This window comes from Leucopleurus acutus (genome assembly GCF_964270905.1).
Source record: "Leucopleurus acutus genome assembly, chromosome: 19".
NCBI classification, from domain to species: Eukaryota; Metazoa; Chordata; class Mammalia; order Artiodactyla; family Delphinidae; genus Leucopleurus; species Leucopleurus acutus.
The window spans coordinates 21041586-21062742 of NC_139161.1; the positions used below are offsets into that span (position 1 = coordinate 21041586).

Sequence of the window (21157 nt, forward strand, 5' to 3'; positions counted from 1 at the left end):
GAACATAGACATATTCCATCAATTGGTTAATAAAGTAAACACTTTCTACTTATTAAAAACAAAGCAGCTACCTCTTTCCAAGTTCTCATCACCATCAACAGCATAAATATGTCCTGGGGTTATCATCTTCAGCCTATCTTTTATTCCTCCCCTCACATCCAAACTATCAAGTCTTGCTAATTCTACTGCCCCCTCTCTTTCTTCTCCTTCCCCTTGTCCTACTCTAGTCCTGGCTCTTGGGGCCTTACATCTGGTTAAGGACAATAATATCCTAGCAAGCTTTCCTGCTTCCATGACCTAGTATAGCTGCAAAAGGCCTCAACGTCATATTCATCTCATCATGCTCTGCTGTGTTACTGCTTACCAAGTCAAATTCAAATTCCTCATTCAGGCCAACAAGATTGCTCCTCCAACTTCGTTTCCTAATATTCCTTTCCCGTACTACCCTGACTACTCCACTCATAGCCCTCTGCACAAAACACATAAGCTTTCCATAAGTTTTCTCCCTCTGATCACCTTCCTCTCTTCTGTTTCATGTCCTCTATCCTCATTACCTTCGAGGAATCTTTTCTGGCTAACTCCAGTTTTTCTGATTACTTCTTTGCTTTGGTTCCTTCTGTACTATGTTACTATTTTATTTTATAACCTGCATTAATGTACTTATTTCCCTACTTCCCACCAGGTATAAGCCTCATCTCTCACTAGACCCAGAAGCTTCCTAAAGTTGGGACCCTCTCATAATCTTCCCCAGAAGTTGCCCTGTACTCAGGACATGATCCAGCTAATGATATTACTGCTCCCCATAGAAGCAGCCCTCATGGTATAATTCGGGATATCATATCAAACAACTACAAGAAATACAATCTTATTCTCAATGTCAGTTTTCAGGCTGCCACCTACCCTTACCAACATTGAACATGACTTCAAAGTGTGTTGCAAAACAAAACAAAAACCTAAAAAATATATATATATACAGTAACCATAGGATTTTATCTTCTTAATTCATAGTATATATACTATTTTTTTAAGACCCCTTAGGATGAGAAGCCCCATTTTGTTCCCTATTTCTAAGATTAATCCTATGTTCTCAGGTCATGACCTGATTTTCTAGAATGAAATCAATCCCAGAGGCAATAGTAATCTTGTTTCCTACCAGCCTTGTCTCTAGCCTGCCTCTGACCCATCACATTTTTGGAAGGTACCTAGGAATAGAGAAGTTATTCATGAGTCTCTCTCAACTACTTAGCAAGTACTTCCTTAGATTAACCTCATTCTCAAATGTTGACTCCACTTCCTCTAGTTTAGCCCTGTGTGCTTAGACAGGAAAAAATTATCTGCCACCCCCCCTTTATCTCCTACATATTGCTCAGGACAATAAGGATTTGCCTTTTATCCTTTCCATCCCTTGGCCTCAAGGTGCTTAATAATCCAGATAATAAAAGCAAAGGTACTATGGTACCTGACACATAGTAGGTTCCAGACAACGTTAGTTCCCCATTCTTTCCCTTCTTCCTCCCAACACTTTCTCAACCTTTTTGGGTCTGTTTTTTCACTGGCTAACGACGGCACTGAACTAGACAAACTGATGTCCTTTTGTAGCTCTAACATTCTGTGACTCTAATTCACATCTTCTGGTTTGTTTGCTCTTCTATGCATCATCCTCACTTGGGTCTAAAATGAAGGGGAGAGGAATAATTAGCTTGCAGGTTGACCTAAAACATACAGAACCACTTGCAGGAGAGTTTTAGAACTCCAAAAATACAAATAATTTTTAGCTTGATGCATCCATATCATTTCCTTCTTATTCCTGAAATACTCTCTTGAACTACATAGATAGCAGTGCTAAGAAAAATGTCCTTGATATAAATTATTTGCTTAATATAATCTAGCTTCCCTTGTGAAACTGTCTGCAGAGCATCCCCCAGCTTAAGGGTTCCAGGCTCATCCTCCAACCATAAAGGTAACACTACTGTAATCAAGGGGACACTTTACTCTTTAATGGGGCTTCCTTGAAACGAATTGTGAACCTTTAAGGCACTTATCCCCTTTCAGTACCCCAACAACAATTTTTCCTTCCATCCTCATATCTGTATCTCTCCTTTATAAGCAATGATACACTGTTTCTTTCTGCAGCCCCACCCCCAGACTCCTCTGGTTCTCCCTTCTTTCCCTTATTTCCATCTCCTTCTCATATTGCTTCATTTTATATGAGGTCTTTGGTCCCCTAACAGAAATTGCAAATACTGATACAAGGCCAAACCTAGAAGTTCCTGAATTTATAAAAGGGATCAGACTCCTAGGCTTTCTCTAGGTCTCTGAATTCAGCCTCCTTTCTCCAGGGCCAAAAGCATTCAAAATTGCGTTAGCCTTGGTAGGGAGGGCTATCTGTCTACAAGCTGATCCTCACCAAGGGTGTCCCTCATCAAACACAAGAGGAAGAAAGATCCTCTCCTTGAGACAACCCATCAGGCAGGCGCCTTCAACTAAAGACAAGACGCTCTCAAAGACCCAGGCTCTGCTCTTCACTTAGCTTTGCTACATTATAGCCTTTTTAAGGTTTCTCCATGTTGACGGCATCAGGGATGGTTTGGCTCGGATACAATGTCCTTCATTCTTTTAGAGCTATCAATATTATCTTCAGGTTACAACTATGCCAGAGCAAAACATCCCCAAATCCATCTATTTCCAGGTCCTAGGGAACATATGTCTGAATGAATTTACTTCATGGCTATACCCTCTCATTCCAGAGAAGTATGATGTGGCTGAAGGCTGCATATTGAGAAGGCTTGGCTAACAACTACCCACCTAGGGAGTATTAAAGACTAACTGCATATCAGCCTCTTTCTCTCAGCCTTGGACTAGCAATTCTTGAGACAGAGATATGAGAGCAACCCAGTGGTCCAGTGTTTTGGCAACCTAGTGATTAAATCACCAGGACATCAAAGCAACCCTCATCTGCTTTCTCAAGGATAGCAGGGCCCTCTTCTCATCAAGCTTTACTTCCTATAGACACCATCTGCAACCGAGCTTCGAAATGTTATCAGCAAAAGCAACAGTCTCAGGATATGAGGGAAGAGAATGAAGAAGCAAAGGTTAACCAGTTAAAGAATCTCTTGTACCCCACACAACATATATTAAAAGCTCCTTTCATAGCTTTTAGCAATAAGAAAGTTATCTTACTTTCTCCTTCACCTCTCACCCCATTAAGTTGAGGATTTGGAATAGACATTTGTCTCCTGAATTGCTTCTCACTACCCTTCAAAACTACTAAGCAGCAATAACTCTAAATACCCTGCAGGGTTAATCAATCAATATTTCTGGCAGGACTAAAGCATGTGAGTTGGGTAGTGAGTTGGGAGAAGAGAGAAAAATAGGAAATGAAAGGAAGTGGGTGGACAGGAGCTGGAGAGATAGCTGCACATGGTGAGGAGTGGTAGAGTACCACCAGTAATTCCTTTAGGTGTCATACCTCCCCCAACTGGCTTGGAGTATACTCTCACTTGAGAGTATTCCTAAGGCTATATAGGAACACTAGAAATGCCACACCTGGACAGTAAAATTAACCAAAGTGTCCAGGAATGCTCACCTTTCCTCTCAGGACAACCAGAAGACTCAGCAGTTCCATTTCTCCCTTGGAATGTTTGAATATTTACTCACTTGAGGAACTCCCCACTTCCATTCCACCTAGCCGTTCAGGATGACTAAGTTGTGAACAGAGAAGTAACTCAATACCAAAAAAAAAAAAAAGGCAAGCTATTGGGCAGTCTTTAGTAACAATGTAAATCCCAGTTCAGCACAAAGAATATTAACTGTTAACTTCCTTGAGGCATTAACCTTACCACACAGTTAAGGATGCCTGTCTAGGAAAAGATAGTGCCCAAGAAATTTAGGTACTGAACAGTATGGCTTCTACTTAGAAATAGCCTTGAGTGTGATAGAGAAAAAAGTCCAGGTTAGTTAGGTCCTCAACTTTCAGGCCCAGAATTGAAGACAGCCATTGCTATGAAGTGGAAACAATATTCTCTACTAGGTTGAAGTTCACACTCCTAGTCATGAACTTGCAGTACATAAAGATCAAAAACGAATTCCTTTTCTCTGGAGGGTAACAAGGAACACAGGACTCCAGGAATTGGAACAATCTTGAGCCCTCCATTCTCCTTCTGGGTAAAGACATGACAGCCCACAGGCAAGGAAACATCTTACTTAAACTGTGGGGATTCAAAAACAAGCTGGCAACCCTCATCATCACGTTTTTGAATCAGATTTCTTCCCAATTTCCTTGTGCTGGTGTACCCCTTAACCTTGTATGATTGCTTACCCCACTCACAACTTCCTGATACCTGTTCTCCCCTCTTCCTGTCTCCTGATGCTTTTTTTTTTTTTCCTGTCCTCTGCCTACTTATGTCATAACTAGCAGGACTGTAGCACATATTACAAGGGAACGTTTAGTCCCCAGTATCCTAAACCATGAAAGGGAAGGGAAAGCAATTTTCTCATGTGGAGACAGGAAAAGATTTTGGAAATAATAGGAATTTTACCCTTATAAATAACTTCTATTTACTTCCTGGATTGGCAATGTATCAGGAAATCTCAACAGAACTAGCAACACTAATCCATCCCCATGCTGGCCCTACTCAAGGCAACACAGGAACTGGCGTGAGGGTGAGAGTTTCTGATTTAAGAGACTATTTTTTTTTGGTCTAAACAGCTTCTTACCAACTTCTCTTGATGACAGTTGAGCTCAAACCCACTTACCTCTCCTTTCAGGAGGAGTCAGGGTACATGAAGCTCAACTCTTTTGATGGCCTAGCACCATCATTACTTTTGTACAACTGTTTTTTACTTTAGAAAATCACATCTTATGATTTCCCCCAATTCTTTATTCTCTAGTTCCTAGTCTAGTGTTTTGAAGCACCTCTTCAAATCCTGAGAACTTTTTTTTTTGTGGTAATTTATGAGTCTACAGAGATTCTGAGACAAAGAACCCCTAGGATAAAGTGGAGGAGAAATGCCCTTTATACATATAATTAGATCTGCTCAAAGGGTACAGATTAAGAAGTAAATGCAATGGAGCAAAAGTGGTATAGTAACAGGAAATATTTAATTTTCCAATCTCCACTTTCCATTTTTATAAACTGAAAGAAAAAATTTAATATATTACAAAATATCTATACATAGACAAGGTAAACCCGATGGGGGGCAAAAACAAGAGAGAGAAAGGAATACAGTGTCAGGAACCTAAATCAGGGAGAGAGGTGGCAACTGACACTTTTCTGATGCAGCATTCTCTCTCAAAACCTGCTGGTAACCATTTTAGTACTGTAACTATATATGCATATCACACACACACACACACACACACACACACACACACACACACACACACACACACACACACACACACACACACACACACACACACACACACACACACACACACACACACACGGCTGGGTGATGTCTATGGAATAAGCTAACAGAAATCCTACTTACAAATTTGTGCTAACTGCCCTGCTTTTAAACATATAGATCTGATGTTTTCAAATCCTTATTGTTCCCATGGACAGTTGAAGGAAAAAACTAAAGAAACTGGGTCAGGCAAATTTGTTTTCAAAACACAAAAATGATCATGGTCAAACCAGTTTTGCCTCTCATTCGTGAACAGAATCAGACTTCTCATCTGTTCAAAATAATGTATTTAATGGACAATATCTCCCATGGTTCAGTAACTAAAACCAAAACCACTTTTGAATGTAATTGGGTTTGTAATTTTCTAATAGCCAAGCAGAAATTCTGCCAAACCTGTACTTCCATCACGTTTATAGATAACATAGCTGAAAAATTAGCAAATACCTCTTCTTCCTCCAGACAGATTACAGGTTGTTTCTTTGTCCCTCCGCCTTTAGAAATAGTCCAAAATATTTTTTTTCTTTTTAAAGGTTAGACTCCCAAAATGGGGGTGGGGGTTGAGATGGGATCATACATACACAAACACACACACACACATACTCACCCCCATCCCTAGTAGTAGGGATGGGGGAATGGAGACTTAAGTATATTATTTAGAGTATTTGGCATAATTAAAAATAAGGGGTGGAGAGGGAAAAACACTATTGATGACTGCTGATAACCAAAATACAATTAAAATATATAGAGAATTTTATTCATATTTGATGGGAAACCGATTTTTCTCACTGGATACTTTTGAAAGTATCCAAGGCTTAAGTTCTTTAATCAAAAATGGGAGAGCAGGGCTCAATGACTCTAATTCAAATATTCTAAAATATAAAGGCCCATGTCTGAGGACTAAGAAGTCAACAGACAAAAGGTTCAGATGAACTTTAATGCAATTTACCAATAGCATGTCAGTGAGCCTAGCAAATCTAATCGGACACACTGGTATAAAAAGCCATCAATGCCAAAATGGCTAGAAGGTTCTCTTTTTAATCAGTGTTTGGCCCTGAGGGCAAGGCCAGACCAAAACCCAGAGAATAATAAAGAAATGCACACACCGAATATCTGCCTATTTCAGTAACAGGGGAAAATAGTCTTCATGTAAGTATCAGAAGAGGGTTCTTCTTTCATTTCTTTAAAGTTTTTTTTTTGTTGTTTTGTTTTATTTTTTAATTAACGCACCTCTCTCTTACAAGTAGTGTTTATTTTTTAATATAAGAACTTGGCATTGAAACATGAAACTTTGAGTTGAGGTCTGTAAACTATTCTCCAAGATGCTGAAACGTATTTGCCTTTTCTTTGTAAAACGGGACTAACCTACGTTTCACAAAGGTCTAGGTCTGTGCAGATAATTTATTTAAATGTTTATGTTTTTAAAACACATTATATGCTGGTACTCACACAAAACTGGAAGCCAGAATGAGAAACCTCCCAGGTTATCCCACCCTGAAAGCCTTTCCCTCTTCCATTTTGTTTATAAGGCAAAATTCTTGCCATGAAGTCATAATTTAACCCCTTTTACCAAAACCAAAATCAAACCTCTCTGGAGGAAAATCCCTAAAAGAATTGGCAGGATATACATGCTGAGATGTGTATATGTCAATACTGTTCTTTCTTATGGTCTGCTCTTTTAAAATTATTTTTTAAAAAAAGGTCTCAGGTAGTGATACATCTTCAGAAAAATATCCACCCTAAACTAAGTTACATTTCCATGTATTTTCAGGATGTATTTTTTTCTCTTTGACAATATTACAATGCTCTGTTTCAAAGGTTTTTCTTGACATAAAAATATATGCGTAAACAATATGTATGCTAACTGATCTTAGTAGCCCTCCATGTATGGAGGCATCATCTCCTATCCTAGCTCAGCAGCAATGTCCTAGGCTGGTTGCATCTACAAATCAACTTCACCATCAGAACGTGGTTTTAAAAAAACCAAAAAACATTTTAGAATTGAAGATTTACAGAGAACAATATAGGAGTTTGAATTTCCTTTCCTTTATTTCAAAAAAAGTAAAGAATTATCCCAGGTTTTTGGGCATCTCAACAATTATTTTTTTCCAAACAAATGCCTCAAAAAAGAGAGGACAGAGAGAGAGAGCGAAAGAAAAACTATAAAGATGGGGTAAAAAAGGTAAGAGATGGGGTAAAGTCTACCTACTTGCCCAAGAATGCCACTTTCTACAACCTGCTTCATGTGCAGGGAGAGATAGGGCATGTCTTTTCTCAAAGTGGAGCAAACTTTAAGGACAAGCAATTTATTTGGAAAAAAGGTATGTTCAAGATGCTCAATGGGGTAAAAAAAGAGTTCACTTGAAAGCAAAAATGTGAGATGGTGGAGAGGAAAGAAACATTTATTTAAATCAGCCAGTCACTCTGTTTCCCTTATAGCAAAAGCCTAAGAGCAGCTCAAATTTTGTGAACACTATTCTCTTAAAAAAACAAAAACAAAAAACCCACAAAACTTTAAAAACCTAAAGAGAGCCTCTCCTGAACCATCTCAGAATTGAAACTGTTTCCTTTTTCTTCTGCTCAAGAAGTACAGGCAATGAACTAATTAAACATTTACTTTTCAATTTAATGACCCTCTCCATATTCTCTACTTATATTTACTAGGTAGAGCTGAAGTAAATGTTCTGGCTATAGCCCATCCAGGGGGAACTGGTGCCAACATCACTATTTTATAAGTCGCTTGCTAGTGGCAAGTGAGCAAGAAATACAACAGACAGCTTTGCAGTAGCCAAATGCAGATGATTACCTCACTCTGGCAAATGATTTCATTAAAGGTTCAGAGGACTGGGTGGAAGGATGGATAGGGAAGGAATCGTTCAGGACTCTGAAGTCTCTGGGTTAGTAAGGAACTCCTCTCCCTCTTCCCCCTCTTGGAGGGACTCTTGTAGGCCCCCGATAGAGTTTTCCATAAGCAGAAGACTGAGCTGGGGCCCCCCAGTTAAGGCCTGCTCCTGAGCTGCTGGCCCCAGTGGTTCCTGGCCCCAGCTCCCCATAGTTTTGCAATTTGGTCTCTGCATGTACCACAGAGTTGCTGCTTCCCTCAGCCTTCAGGAATGGTTGCCCGACCACTGAGTGTAATGCTAAGGGGACCCTGGCAAAACGGAGGTCCTGGTCCCCTGGGAACTGCACTGACCCTGTGCCCTGGTAACTGCTAGACTCCCCAAGGTGGCTCACAGAGCCCGAGAAGGTCCTGTTCTTCACCAGGGTCTGGGCCAAGGATTCTGTCAAGGCTGGACCAGAGTGGCGTTCATCAGTGTCAGTGGCACTGAACCCTGTTTCAGGCCCATCATTGTTTCCGTAAGTCCTGTTGGGATGGGGTCGGGTGGAGTAATCCATTGGTCTCAAGGCCTGGTGCTCATGTGGCAGGTGGCCAGGAGGCTCTGCTTCAGGCTGGGATAAAAGTTGCAGCAAGGCGGCTGTCACGGCTGGGTTCAACTCCTGGGGGGCGCTGGAAAGATCGCCTTCAACCAGAGGGGGTGGAGGTGGCGGCGGTGGAGGTCCGGGGGGCTCAGGGGGCCTCTTCTCTGGTGGAAGAATGTGAGGAGGACATGCTGTGGAAGGGTTACTTCTTTTAAACACCATCTTAAAAATCACATGTGACTATAAACACAAACACACAGACACACACAGACACACACAGACACACACACACACACACACTGCCCGACATAAACAAATATCAATACAAGTAACCAAATATATATAAAGAATAAAACCTTGGGATCAGGAAATCGCAATTTATAAATAAAATCAAGTGATTAGAAGTAAAACAGTTGCATTCTGGATCTAACAGCTGGTGTAAAAAGATCATATATTTCAAATGATTGTCCTGATTTTTGTCTGAGATTTCCTCCATTTCCTTCCTTAAGGAATTGTCCTAATATGTAGGCTGTTGGTAGCCTCCCCGCCCCTTTTTTGCTGTTGGATCAAAACATTAATGAAAATTAGAAAGAAGGAAGATGAGAGGGAACAATACAAATGCTGTGGTCACATATCTAGGACATAATCTTGCTGTACAATAGGAGACCTTATATGGACTTAGCTAACACATTTTACAGAACGTTTGATGATATAAGGTTAACACGTAAAACAGAACTAAAAGAATATACAGGAGAGGTGAAATAAAGTAAAAACCTTCCATTACCGTCATGTATAAATTATACACTTGCTTCTCCCAACTTGAGTCCCTTTTCCCCATAATCACATTCTGAAGAATAGGATATTAACCACCATACTGTCATTCAGTTTCCTTTGTTACAGTAATTATAAAAAATCACTATAGCAATGTCATGCAAAATGGGATGTTGATAAACATCTGTTTATCTTGGAGACAGTGACAAGAAACGAGTATTTAGAAATGTATTGAACTAATACTACACTCTGTCTTTCCAAAGATCTTACTAGAACCACTCCCTAAAGTTTTTGTCACCCACTGCTGGATTACTTTGCCTAACCATGGCAATCATTGTCTGATAATGAACTCCTGCCAAGGCAAGAGACTAGACATGTACAATGGCGTGAGTTTGAGGACACACAAAACCAAGTACAATCAGAACTGTGACTTTAGAGAGTTGGGAGTCATCCTGCTGAAGAAAAGACTTAAAGTTTTGGGATATCTTCCAAATGATTGATTTTTCTGTTCCCTATGGAAGCATATTTTTAAATGTCCATATAATCAATTCTTTATTATTATCTGAGATAGTGATATAAAGTCATTACTCAGGCAAGCCAAAAGTAGTTTTTATAGTTATCATTAGGTATTTTGGTTGTATATTTACCACAATTATATTTTGCAAAAACAATCAGGAAAGTAAGCATGCCCTTAGCATGCAGATGAAAGTACTCTGAAAACACTACAAAACTGTTGAGCAGTAGGAGGATAAGGTCGGTGTGTAACATACAAGTAGGGTGACCAAGAGTCCCAATTTGCCTGGGACTGAGGGGGTTCCCAGGTTGCTTTCAGTTTTAAAACCAGGACAGTACAGGGACAAGGTGGTCATCCTATATACAATACGCACCCAAGCTACTTGTTAACAGACTGGCTGGTTGACTAGGTGGTAGAGAAAACTGAATTAAAGGACGAAAGAATTAGCTATAGAAAACTCACAACTTGAAAAGTAGACATCCAGAAAAAGGAGAGCTAACTGGACTACAAACATCTATAGATTTCAGAGCTTTTTGCCGTGAACACTACATATCTCACTACATAAGAACATCAATCACAGTACCAGTTATTTTTTAAAGTATTTTTGGTCTGTACATGAAATGGAACACCAGTTGTTTTGGGTTTTTTTTGTTTGTTTGTTTTTTTAATACTAAGGGCAAACAACTTTAAAAATGCCTAACTGCAAAAATGGACAAAGCTACACTTATTTTCTTCCATCTATACTACTTTTCATATTTGCCTTTTATGTAAATAGCCTAGTTGTGTTTCAACAGAACTAATTCTTGAGCTCACATTCTTTCATATGTATGAGAGGATGAAGACTATTTCAAAATAGCAAAGGCAGATGGATTGTAAAGAACTATTAAAGGTTAATAAAACATCTTAAGAGAATTAAAAGTAAAGATCACATTAAAAAAACATACTGTTATAAGATTCAAAGTATTAACAATAATGCCAATCCTTAACAGCCTGTACCGATGGCGGGAGGGATTAATGAAATACACAAATAACTTAAAACTTCATTTTACTCATTAGATTTCAACCAAAACCCTTTCCCAACGAGTACAGAATAGCTAAACAGTAGCCAAAGTGATAGATTTTTACCTTCTCTGGCTAACTCAGTCTGCCCTCTGGTGGAAGTGCTAATGAACACTAAAATGGCCAAATGAGAGGTAGCAGGGGAGAAACAAGAACATAGAGACATTGGAGAGACACCAACGGGATAATCCAAAAGTGACTGTAATCATTAGGAATGGCATTTCTACTCTCCTCTGAAAAGTAAATCCAACAATTTCTGGCCATGAGCCAGGCCTTAATTTTAGTTCAATTTCACCATTTGGCTGATAGCTTGTTGACTCAATTACTGGGTGAATTTCTTTCAATCACTATGCCATTGAACTTGAACAACTTCTTTCAGATATTTTGATTATAGCTGAATTTTTTTTTTTTTGGTTGGGGGGTGGGTGGTGGTGCAAGGAAGGAAGGTATGAGAGATAAGACAAAAAGGCCTACTTTAATTCTAGATTTGCTTTCTCTGTTATTCCACGTCCTGGAGTCTCTTAAAAACAACTGGAATTGTTATGGCATAATAGCAAAGTGAATTAAGAAACACATTAAAAAGAAACACATTAACAAAGTATAGGAATTCTGGTTCTGCCTCTGCCAATAATATGATTTCAGCAGTGGGACCATAGGCAGGCTTATTTAAACTCCCTGGATTGCAGTTTCCCTATCTATAAAGTAAGCGGGTAATTTTATTTATGTTACCTTCTGTTTTTTTTTTAACTTTACATATGATAAATAGTTTATATATTTGACCTTGTACTAGTGGAAATAAGGCATATATTCTCCATACCAACCCATATGAAATGTGAATGCAACAGCCTAAAAGTTGAACGTTAGTGTACCCCATCAGACCTTGTACATCTTCTCATTCCCCAATTCATGGGGTCTTCATGGACAGCAAAAATTTCCAAGGAGTTGGAATCACTTTCAGATAAGTAAAGATTTTGCAAGTAAAGACTGTGAATCAGAATTCATTAGAAAATTTAAACTTCTTTTCCCTCGAATAAATTGTATGCTATGGTCATCTGAGATCAAGGTATACATATTTCCTTTTTTCAGATTTTTTTTTTTAATATAATGCTCAATTCCTAATCTGGGGTCCATTTAATTATCTCTTTCAGGAACACAGATTTAAAGGAATCATTTTTATATGCTATTTTTTGGAAAGGAAATGTACTTTGTTAATTATCTACTTAGAAATCTCAAATTATTCTTCAGGAGATTAACAATGATATCTTATTAGGGCTTTCTTGACTGTATGTTTCTGGCGAGACTCTGGTATCTAGCATCCACTATACTAGAGTACAATTGACTATTTGTACAATCTGATAATGGTTTGTTTGGAAGGCAGACTTTCAAGTGCCAATACTAGCTGGCCACCACACACACAGTGGTTCAAGATACATCACTAGCTACAGTTGTGGTTTCCTTGTGTGAGAACACAGGGACTTTACTTACCTACTTCCTAGGAAATGGAAAGATGGAAAAACAATCAGTACATGAAAGGTGCTTTAAGAAGCTTTGAGACTTAAATAAAAGAAGCTGGGCAAGAAATACAGCACTTGGTGCTATGTTCTCCTGTAGACTAGGTGACAGAAAGACTGAAACCGAGGCCACTGATGTGAAAAAGAAAATGTTAAGAGATTTTTAAGAGGATCAACAGCACCTGAGCTCAATGAGATTCATGACCGGTCTGTTTACCTGCTGCCTCCTCCTGTGGCATTGTGGGAGTTCTTCGGGGCCCCTGTGGCCCACTGTTCTTGTCACTGTTGTTTTCCTCCAGGTTGCCTGCTGGCTCCTGGGTTTTCATTAGTTGACTCAAGAGAACTGCCAACATATTCTGCATGTCAGCTGGTGTGCTTGAAGCTTCAGGGGTTGTCTGTTCTGCGGAAGGTTGGACCACTGGGGCAGGGGGTGCCTCCTTCAAAGATTCCTCTGGGGCCGTGGGCTCTGAGTCCTGCTGGTGGGAAGTGGCTTCTGTTAGGGCACTGATGGATTGGTTCAGGGCCTCCAGCTGCTGCTGTATCTCTGGATTGGAGTGGATGTTAAGCAGCTGCGCCATTTGAGGAATACTCAGGTCGGTTTGGCTCTGGAGCAGGTTCAATAACACTGCCAATTCACTTTGATTCAACTGCTGTGTGATGTCACCGAGGCCTGTGGAGAGACAGTGGAGCCAATATAAGAGGATGAGGCAAGGCAAGGACCTCTGCCTTCTTCAATTGGCAATAGCAACTTACAATACCCAATGAATGAAGTTTCACTTTGAATGTCTCATTTTTCATGCCTCCAACTGTCATGACACATTTGTTATTCTTTATATTTTCACTTAAAAATACAGGGACTAATTAAAACATCTCTGTATTGTGAGTAAAAGTGACTTCATTTTATCTATATTCTTCAAGGTCAGTGATTTTCAACCCTTACTGTACATCAGAATAGGAGAGGTTTTTTGTTTGTTTTTTTAATATCTTTATTAGAGTATAATTGCTTTACAATGAGAATAGGAGAGATTTTAAAATTCAGAAGCCTCAGGTCCCATCCCTAGAGATCTGGCAATTGTTTGGAGGTGTTTACATTTAAAGCTTTTTAGATGATTCTAATGTGCAGCCAGAATTGAAAACCACTGTTTTAAGTGGACAAGGAAGGAAAAATGAGCCAAGGAAGGAATAGCTGTAGTTCAGAAAAAATGGTTGCACCACAGGAGAGCTACTTTGTTGTTTATAATAATTCATTATTACACACTTTTTGATATATTTAGATCAAATAACAGGCTACAGAACTAACTACATTTAGCAATTGTGACTTAACATGATTAAATTCTAAGAAGGTCTTATCAAATCTAACATAAAACAGGGCTCCAGTTATGTTAGAGAGCCATGGGTAATCTAATCTTAAATTAAAACACACATACACACACAGGGCTTCCCTGGTGGCGCAGTGGTTGAGAGTCCGCCTGCCGATGCAGGGGACACGGGTTCGTGCCCTGGTCCGGGAAGATCCCACATGCCGTGGAGCGGCTGGGCCCGTAAGCCATGGCCGCTGAGCCTGCGCATCCGGAGCCTGTGCTCCGCAACGGGAGAGGCCAAAACAGTGAAAGGCCCGCGTACCACAAAAAAACAAAACAAAACACACACACACACACCCTTGCACTTGACCTTCAAAATCTGCCAAGTGCTTAGTAAAAGCACAAAGGCTCTATCCCAGCACTGCCAGCACTGACCTATTGCATCCCCAGCCCCAGGCTCCACCCTGCCAGGAGCAGGCTGAGGTGGTGCTGGGCTGCTGTTCTTCACAGGCTCAGCACTTGTCCCTGAGATAGTTTCTTTTCGAGAGGCTTTGGGTGGAGGTGGCTCCTCTACCAAAACACCACTTTGTCGCTGCCGTCGCCGTTTCTTACTCCATAATTCATGGCAATCCTGCCAGTGGGGGAGGCTGGAAAAAGACAAAAGAAATGTGTGTGGGAATGCAGTAGTGAGTGAATGGAGGAACAAGAGATTAAAATGGGAAGGCAGCGGCTTCCCTGGTGGTGCAGTGGTTAAGAATCCGCCTGCCTGGGCTTCCCTGGTGGCGCAGTGGTTGGGAGTCTGCCTGCCAATGCAGGCGACATGGGTTCGTGCCCCAGTCCGGGAAGATCCCACATGCCGCGGAGTAGCTGGGCCCGTGAGCCATGGCCGCTGAGCCTGCGCGTCCGGAGCCTGTGCTCCGCAATGGGAGAGGCCACAACAGTGAGAGGCCCGCATACCGGGGAAAAAAAAAAAAAAAAAAAAAAAAGAATCTGCCTGCCAATGCAGGGGACACGCTGGGTTCGATCCCTGGTCCGGGAAGATCCCACATGCCATGAAGCAACTAAGCCCATGTGACACAACTACTGAGCCCGCGTGTAGAACCCACAAGCCACAACTACTGAAGTCCATGCGCCTAGAGCCTGTGCTCTGCAACAAGAGGAGCCACAACAATGAGCAGCCCACACACCGCAACAAAGAGTAGCCCCCGCTCCCCGCAACTAAAGAAAGCCTGCGCACAGCAATGAAGACCCAACGCAGCCAAAAATAAATAAATAAATTTTAAAAAATAAATAAAATAAAATGGGAAGGCAAAGAGCAAGGGGAAATAGAAAGGATAAGGAAAATATAAAACTAACCAGAAAAGTTAGTAAACAGATAGTAGCAGTGTAAATAGAATCATGGCATATTGTAGTCTGAGAAACTAAAAATCCAAAAGCCCAAAGAATTTCTTTCTACAGTGAGAAATGAAGATGTTGCTAATACCACAGACACACTTGCTATATAAATGCCCATATTCCAGTCAAACAGTTAAGTTTTATAACTGTTCTTGCTTGGCATAACAAAAATAAAGGAGACCTTTACTGGTCAAGTTTCAGTTGGGAATAAATAGAACAGAGGTGACTGCCTTGTTAATATCTACAAAAAGTCCAGGCAAGGTAATTTAAATCTTGGAACCACGTGAGAATATCATGATTAAATCACCTCTGTGTAAAATCAATTTATGTATTACTTGGTCTGTAAGGACCAAAAAACTGGTTCTTTCTTCTTTCTGCCCACTGAATTTCATGACTGGATATTTTCATTTGTGAGGTTTATTAGTATATTTTAACATATTTCCAGACTTTCCTGTACTCAATAAATTCCAGTAAGTCAAACCTTACCACAATAAAGATTATCATAGCCAAAATTTCTCTATAACAAGTTTCCAATTTTTACTAAAAAGCTTACATATTTCAATCACATTCAATGTATCAAAATTCAAACACAATAAATGAATTCGAACATTTCTTTGGATTATCAGATTTGTAGATATTACCTGTTCGTGTACTAACATCTCATACATTTAAGGTACACAGTATTTCTATAAGAAAGAAATGCCCAAAAACTCTGACATGAAAGCTATAATGCTGTCAGTGAGAGTCAAAGATTTTTATCTATCAGAATGTGAGATGTGAGTGTAGAACCTCTGAGGATCTCATACAATACAGGAAATTAATAAGATTCTGATGGAAGAAAGACACATTCATAGACCATATTTTCTATATCAAAATTCAGGACATATGGCTTGATAGTGAGACAAACTATTTAAAATTAGGACTGTCCTTGCACGTGTGGGATAACATGGTCACCGCAGATATAGGGAATTAAAAAAGATGAAATGGTTAAAAGCAAAAATTAGAAGGAATACTTTCAAAGAGGTTATATAGAGCAATATGCTGGGGATCCAGGGACAAAAGAAGATAGCATGAGTCCAGTTAGAACAAATATCATATCTAAATCTATTCCTTGTTTAAGAAAAAAACATAAAGCAATAAACTTATCAACCATGATACTCAAGGACACCTCTCTATTTGGTTGGCCACTGCAGTTCCTTTTTTAAAAAACCTATTATTTTGAGTTTCTCATCTCCTGAAGCCTCGGGAAGGTTTAGGGTCACTACATGGCCACCAGCACTTACTCTGGAGGATCCATTTTGCTGAGCTCGACATCTTTAAGGAAGTCACTCTGCAGGGTCTGTTCAGCTGTACAACGTTTGCTAGGATCTAACGTCAGCATGTGGTCCAGTAAATCAAGTGCTGCTGAAGGAATGCTGTGAAAAGGAAGAGAGAAAGAATGAGTTCACAATGACCCCACAGTTCTTAAACTGGTAACCTTATGTCAAAGGTCTCTGAATTTCCAGCTCCATGTAAAACTATGGGAAGGGAGTTGGAACCTGGCTAAACAAGCAAGCAGATTTACTTCCACAAAGGATTCAAGAAATGCAATAGTAATACAGGTAGAAAACATGAAGCCAGCAGTTTTATTCTTTTTGTTTTAGGAAGATCAAAAGGACTATGAGAAAACTTGTATATCATTCAAAATAAAATGGTTTTCTATCAGCTAAAGCCTTCATATGAGAAAATTACAAAAGGGCTATGATAAAACTCATACTGCTCAAAAATAAAATGTTTTCCTATGGTGTGTTTTCATAATAAATTGGGACAGCACTAACTCCCTAGGACAGGAAAAAGTCAAGTCCAAACAACAGCCAAACACGGAAACTAGATGTACACATTTGTCAAACTCACAAAGAGAATTCTTCTCGTAGGCGCCTTCTATATTGCTTCTTCGGTTTCATTGTATTGAAGTAGGGCAGCTTGATAACATCAGGCCACACAGCTGGACAAGGGCTACCACAGAGTCGACTGAAAACAAAGCAAAAAGCAAGAACAAGGAAGTCAGTGAGTCAGCATCATAAATTCTGGAGATTCTAGAAGCAGAAATTATTACCTCCTCAGGTCTGGGGGATCTTGGCTTATTAAGTTAAAAGGCATGCAGAGAGATAAAACCTGACCGCACTGCTTTAAGGACAGAAGGAACAGGACAGAAAGACTGGTTACATGATAGTGAAGAGATAATACTGGCACAATAGTCCAAAATGATCCACAGACTTGGTTTTGTAAAACATGTTCTTAATCCTCCACATAGGTTTCAACTACCAATTTTGTTCTGTTCAGTTAATAATAATTTCAAAGCGCTGAGCTGGTCCTATAATGTCCCTAAAAGGGAAAACTAGCAGAAGAGAGCCTAAGTCTGGAATTTTGATGGAAAACTGAATTTACTACATAACACATGAGTTACACACCACCTTTAAAAAAAAGTCTACATTAGGGCTTCCCTGGTGGCGCAGTGGTTGAGAGTCCGCCTGCCGATGCAGGGGACACGGGTTCGTGCCTGGGTCCAGGAAGATCCCACATGGCACGGAGTGGCTAGGCCAATGAGCCATGGCCGCTGCGCCTGCGCATCCGGAGCCTGTGCTCCGCAATGGGAGAGGCCACAACAGTGAGAGGCCAGTGTACCACAAAAAAAAAAAAAAAAGGTCTATATTAGCCTGTCGTATTCTTCCCCTTAATCTTATTGAAAAGAAATAAAACAAAACAGAAAACAAAACTCAAGTTCCATCCCAACCCCAGACCTTCCCCAAATCCTCTATTACAGACTCCCTTTTATAATTATCTGTTTACCTGATGCATCACTTACTAAACTCTGAGTTCTCTGAGCAGGGACCTATCTTATTTATCTCTGAATCCTAAAGTTTAACAGAGATAGGAATTTATCTCAGGCTCTAGGAACAGGCTCAATGAATGTTTGCTGGATAAAGTTGATCTTAATCTAACCTAAATAAGAATGCAACAGCCATCCTGAAAACAGCATGCTTTTATATGAAGAACTAATAAAAAAAATGCCAAGAAAGACCTAAGAAGTAGGTGGAATACAACTTCTTTCCATATACAACCCATGACAAAATATACGGTAAACCTGACTGAGTGAAGAGAAACTTACGTAGACATAAGGAGCATAAACTCACTTAGTAGAATGACTGAAAAGTGTTAGAAATTAGAGGATGAGATTACCTATCACCCCTGGGCACTCAGAGCACATGCACAGCTGTACCTGATCAGTTCTAGCTGAGCCAGTTCCAGATTGGCTTGAAAAATTGGCTTCTTTGTGAACAGTTCCCCAAGGATGCATCTAGAAAGAATAAAAATGAGAGGTCAGAAGAGAAATCCCTGGAGCCTATTTAAAGTGTGTCTCAATAAACTTTTATAGTATATCAGACTGTATCTGATATACTAAATAAGCCCAAACCTCGGGGTCTGAGTTTCATAAAAGAAAATATTTCTTGCAGTGAAAATAGTACAAAAGATTTAGATTTGCTGGTAGATCAAACTTTTGCCACCTATAAAGGACAGTCTATAAGCAGAAAAAAGGAGTCAAGAAGCCTTTTCTATCAATTCCACTGTAAATTTAGGAAATAACTAAACACTGAAAAACACACACTTCAATTTTACAAAGATGCTCAGCAGTTTCAGCAAAAAGAATATTAGCCTTTTTCATTCATCTGCTCTACAGAATGTGCACTATGTACATGTACAGCCCTCTTGGCACTGTATTTGTAAAGAAAAGTTTATTGTCATCAGTCAGGATCAGTTTCAATAGGACTTTCAAACACATTATGCTTAAACACTCTTACCATTTTGAAAAGGCCTTTCAAAACTATATTGACATATTTACACAGTCTCCAAGTATCTCTCCACAAATTACTTAATTACAAAAGGAAAACTGATAACTATTTAGTGTGGAAAAAAGACAACACCTTAATCAAGTAACCAAATTCATGTAAATACAAATGTAATACCCTAAAAAAAAAACTTATGAAATAAAAAAGAATGAAATTCTGCCATTTGCAACAACATGGATGGACCTAGAGGGTATTATGCTTAGTGCAATAAGTCAGATAGAGAAAGACAAATACTGTATATTATCATTAATATGTAGAATCTAAAAAATAAAACGAATGAATATAACAAAACAGAAATAGACTCACAGATAGAGGGAAAAAACTAGTGGTTATGGGGAGAGGGACTTGGAGAAGGTCAAGATAGGGGTAGGGGATTAAGAGCTACAAACTACTATGTATAAAACAAATAAGCTACAAGGATACATTGTACAGTACAGGAAATACAGTCAATATTTTATAGTAACTTTAAATGAAACATAATGTACAAAAATTCTGAATCCCTATGTTGTACACCTGAAACTAATATTATAAATCAACTAAACTTAAAAAAGAACACTTACGGAATATTCCAGCCAAAATCAAAACCAAAAAAAGGCTAAGGAACTGTTCCAGATTAAAGAATGAAAACTAAATGTAGTATATGATAAAGGACTGGATCCTCTATCAGGTGAAGTATTGTTTCCAGGACATTATGAGGGTACCGACAAAATCAGAGTATGGAATGTAGGTTAAAGTACTCTATTAAATATATTGTATCAATGTTAAATTCCCTGTATTTGATAATTATACTGTGATTGTAAGAGAATATTTTTGTTTTTAGGAAACGTACACTAAATATTAAGAGGGAAAGGAGCATGATATATAGAACTACTTTCAAATAGTTCTGGAAAAACATATATGGTATACATATATAAACACACATTTTATTCTATGTATATACTGTACGTTGTATTATATATAAGTACATATATATAATACATATACATACCACATAATATATACATATGTGAATATAAAAGGAAATGTGGCAAGATGTTAAAAATTAGTGAATCTGGGCTTCCCTGGTGGCGCAGTGGTTAAGAGTCCGCCTGCTGATGCAGGGGACACGGGTTCGGGCCCCGGTCCGGGAAGATCCCACATGCCGCGGAGCAGCTAGGCCCGTGAGCCATGGCCGCTGAGCCTGCGCATCCAGAGCCTGTGCTACGCAACGGGAGAGACCACAACAGTGAGAGGCCCGCGTACCACAAACAAACAAAAAAAAAATTAGTGAATCTAACACAAATGATCTCAAAATAATTAATGCTGAGTAAAAGATGCCATAGGGGCAGGGCTTCCCTGGTGGCGCAGTGGTTGAGAGTCCGCCTGTCGATGCAGGGGACACGGGTTCGTGCCCCAGTCCGGGAAGATCCCACATGCCACGGAGCGGCTAGGCCCGTGAGCCATGGCCGCTGAGCCTGCGCGTCCGGAGCCTGTGCTCCGCAACGGGAGAGGCCACAATAGTGAGAGGACCGTGTACTGCAAAAAAAAAAAAAAAGATGCCATAGGGAAAAAAGAGCATATATAGTATGATTCTGTTTACATAAAATTCTAGAAATGGAAATCAATCTAAAGTGATAGAGAGCAGAACAGTGGTTGCCTGGGAATGGGATGGTATGGACAGTAAAGAGGGACTACAAAGGAGCACATGGAAAATTTTGGAGGTGACCTTGGTGATGGTTTCACTGGTGTATATAAATAATATGTCAAAAAAATTATACACTTTGAATATATGCAGTTTATTGTAAATCTCAATTGAAAGGTTAAAAAAAATCAGTGAATCTGGATAAAGGTTATACTAAAGTTCTTTGTACTATTCTAGCATCTTTTCTGTACATTTAAAATTATTTCAAAATA

The 21157-nt window shown here is 39.5% G+C and overlaps 1 protein-coding gene across 4 annotated transcripts in view; it reads right to left on the reverse strand.

Annotated features, from left to right (window-relative positions):
• The window catches only part of CDK12 (cyclin dependent kinase 12), a 58685-nt gene that overhangs the window by 10499 nt on the left and 27029 nt on the right, over positions 1 to 21157 (reverse strand). For 2 of the 4 annotated variants that reach the window (XM_082861494.1, XM_082861493.1), the window contains exons 9-14: positions 18637 to 18714; positions 17271 to 17387; positions 16661 to 16792; positions 14418 to 14629; positions 12899 to 13351; positions 5393 to 9017 (exon numbers count right to left, since the gene is read on the reverse strand). In XM_082861494.1, coding sequence (XP_082717620.1) covers positions 8305 to 9017; positions 12899 to 13351; positions 14418 to 14629; positions 16661 to 16792; positions 17271 to 17387; positions 18637 to 18714 — 1705 coding nt within the window. In that variant the 3' untranslated portion in view covers positions 5393 to 8304. Of the gene's footprint in view, positions 1 to 5392; positions 9018 to 12898; positions 13352 to 14417; positions 14630 to 16660; positions 16793 to 17270; positions 17388 to 18636; positions 18715 to 21157 lie in introns of those variants that run through there. The other 2 variants (XM_082861495.1, XR_014326981.1) reach the window with 2 other exon arrangements.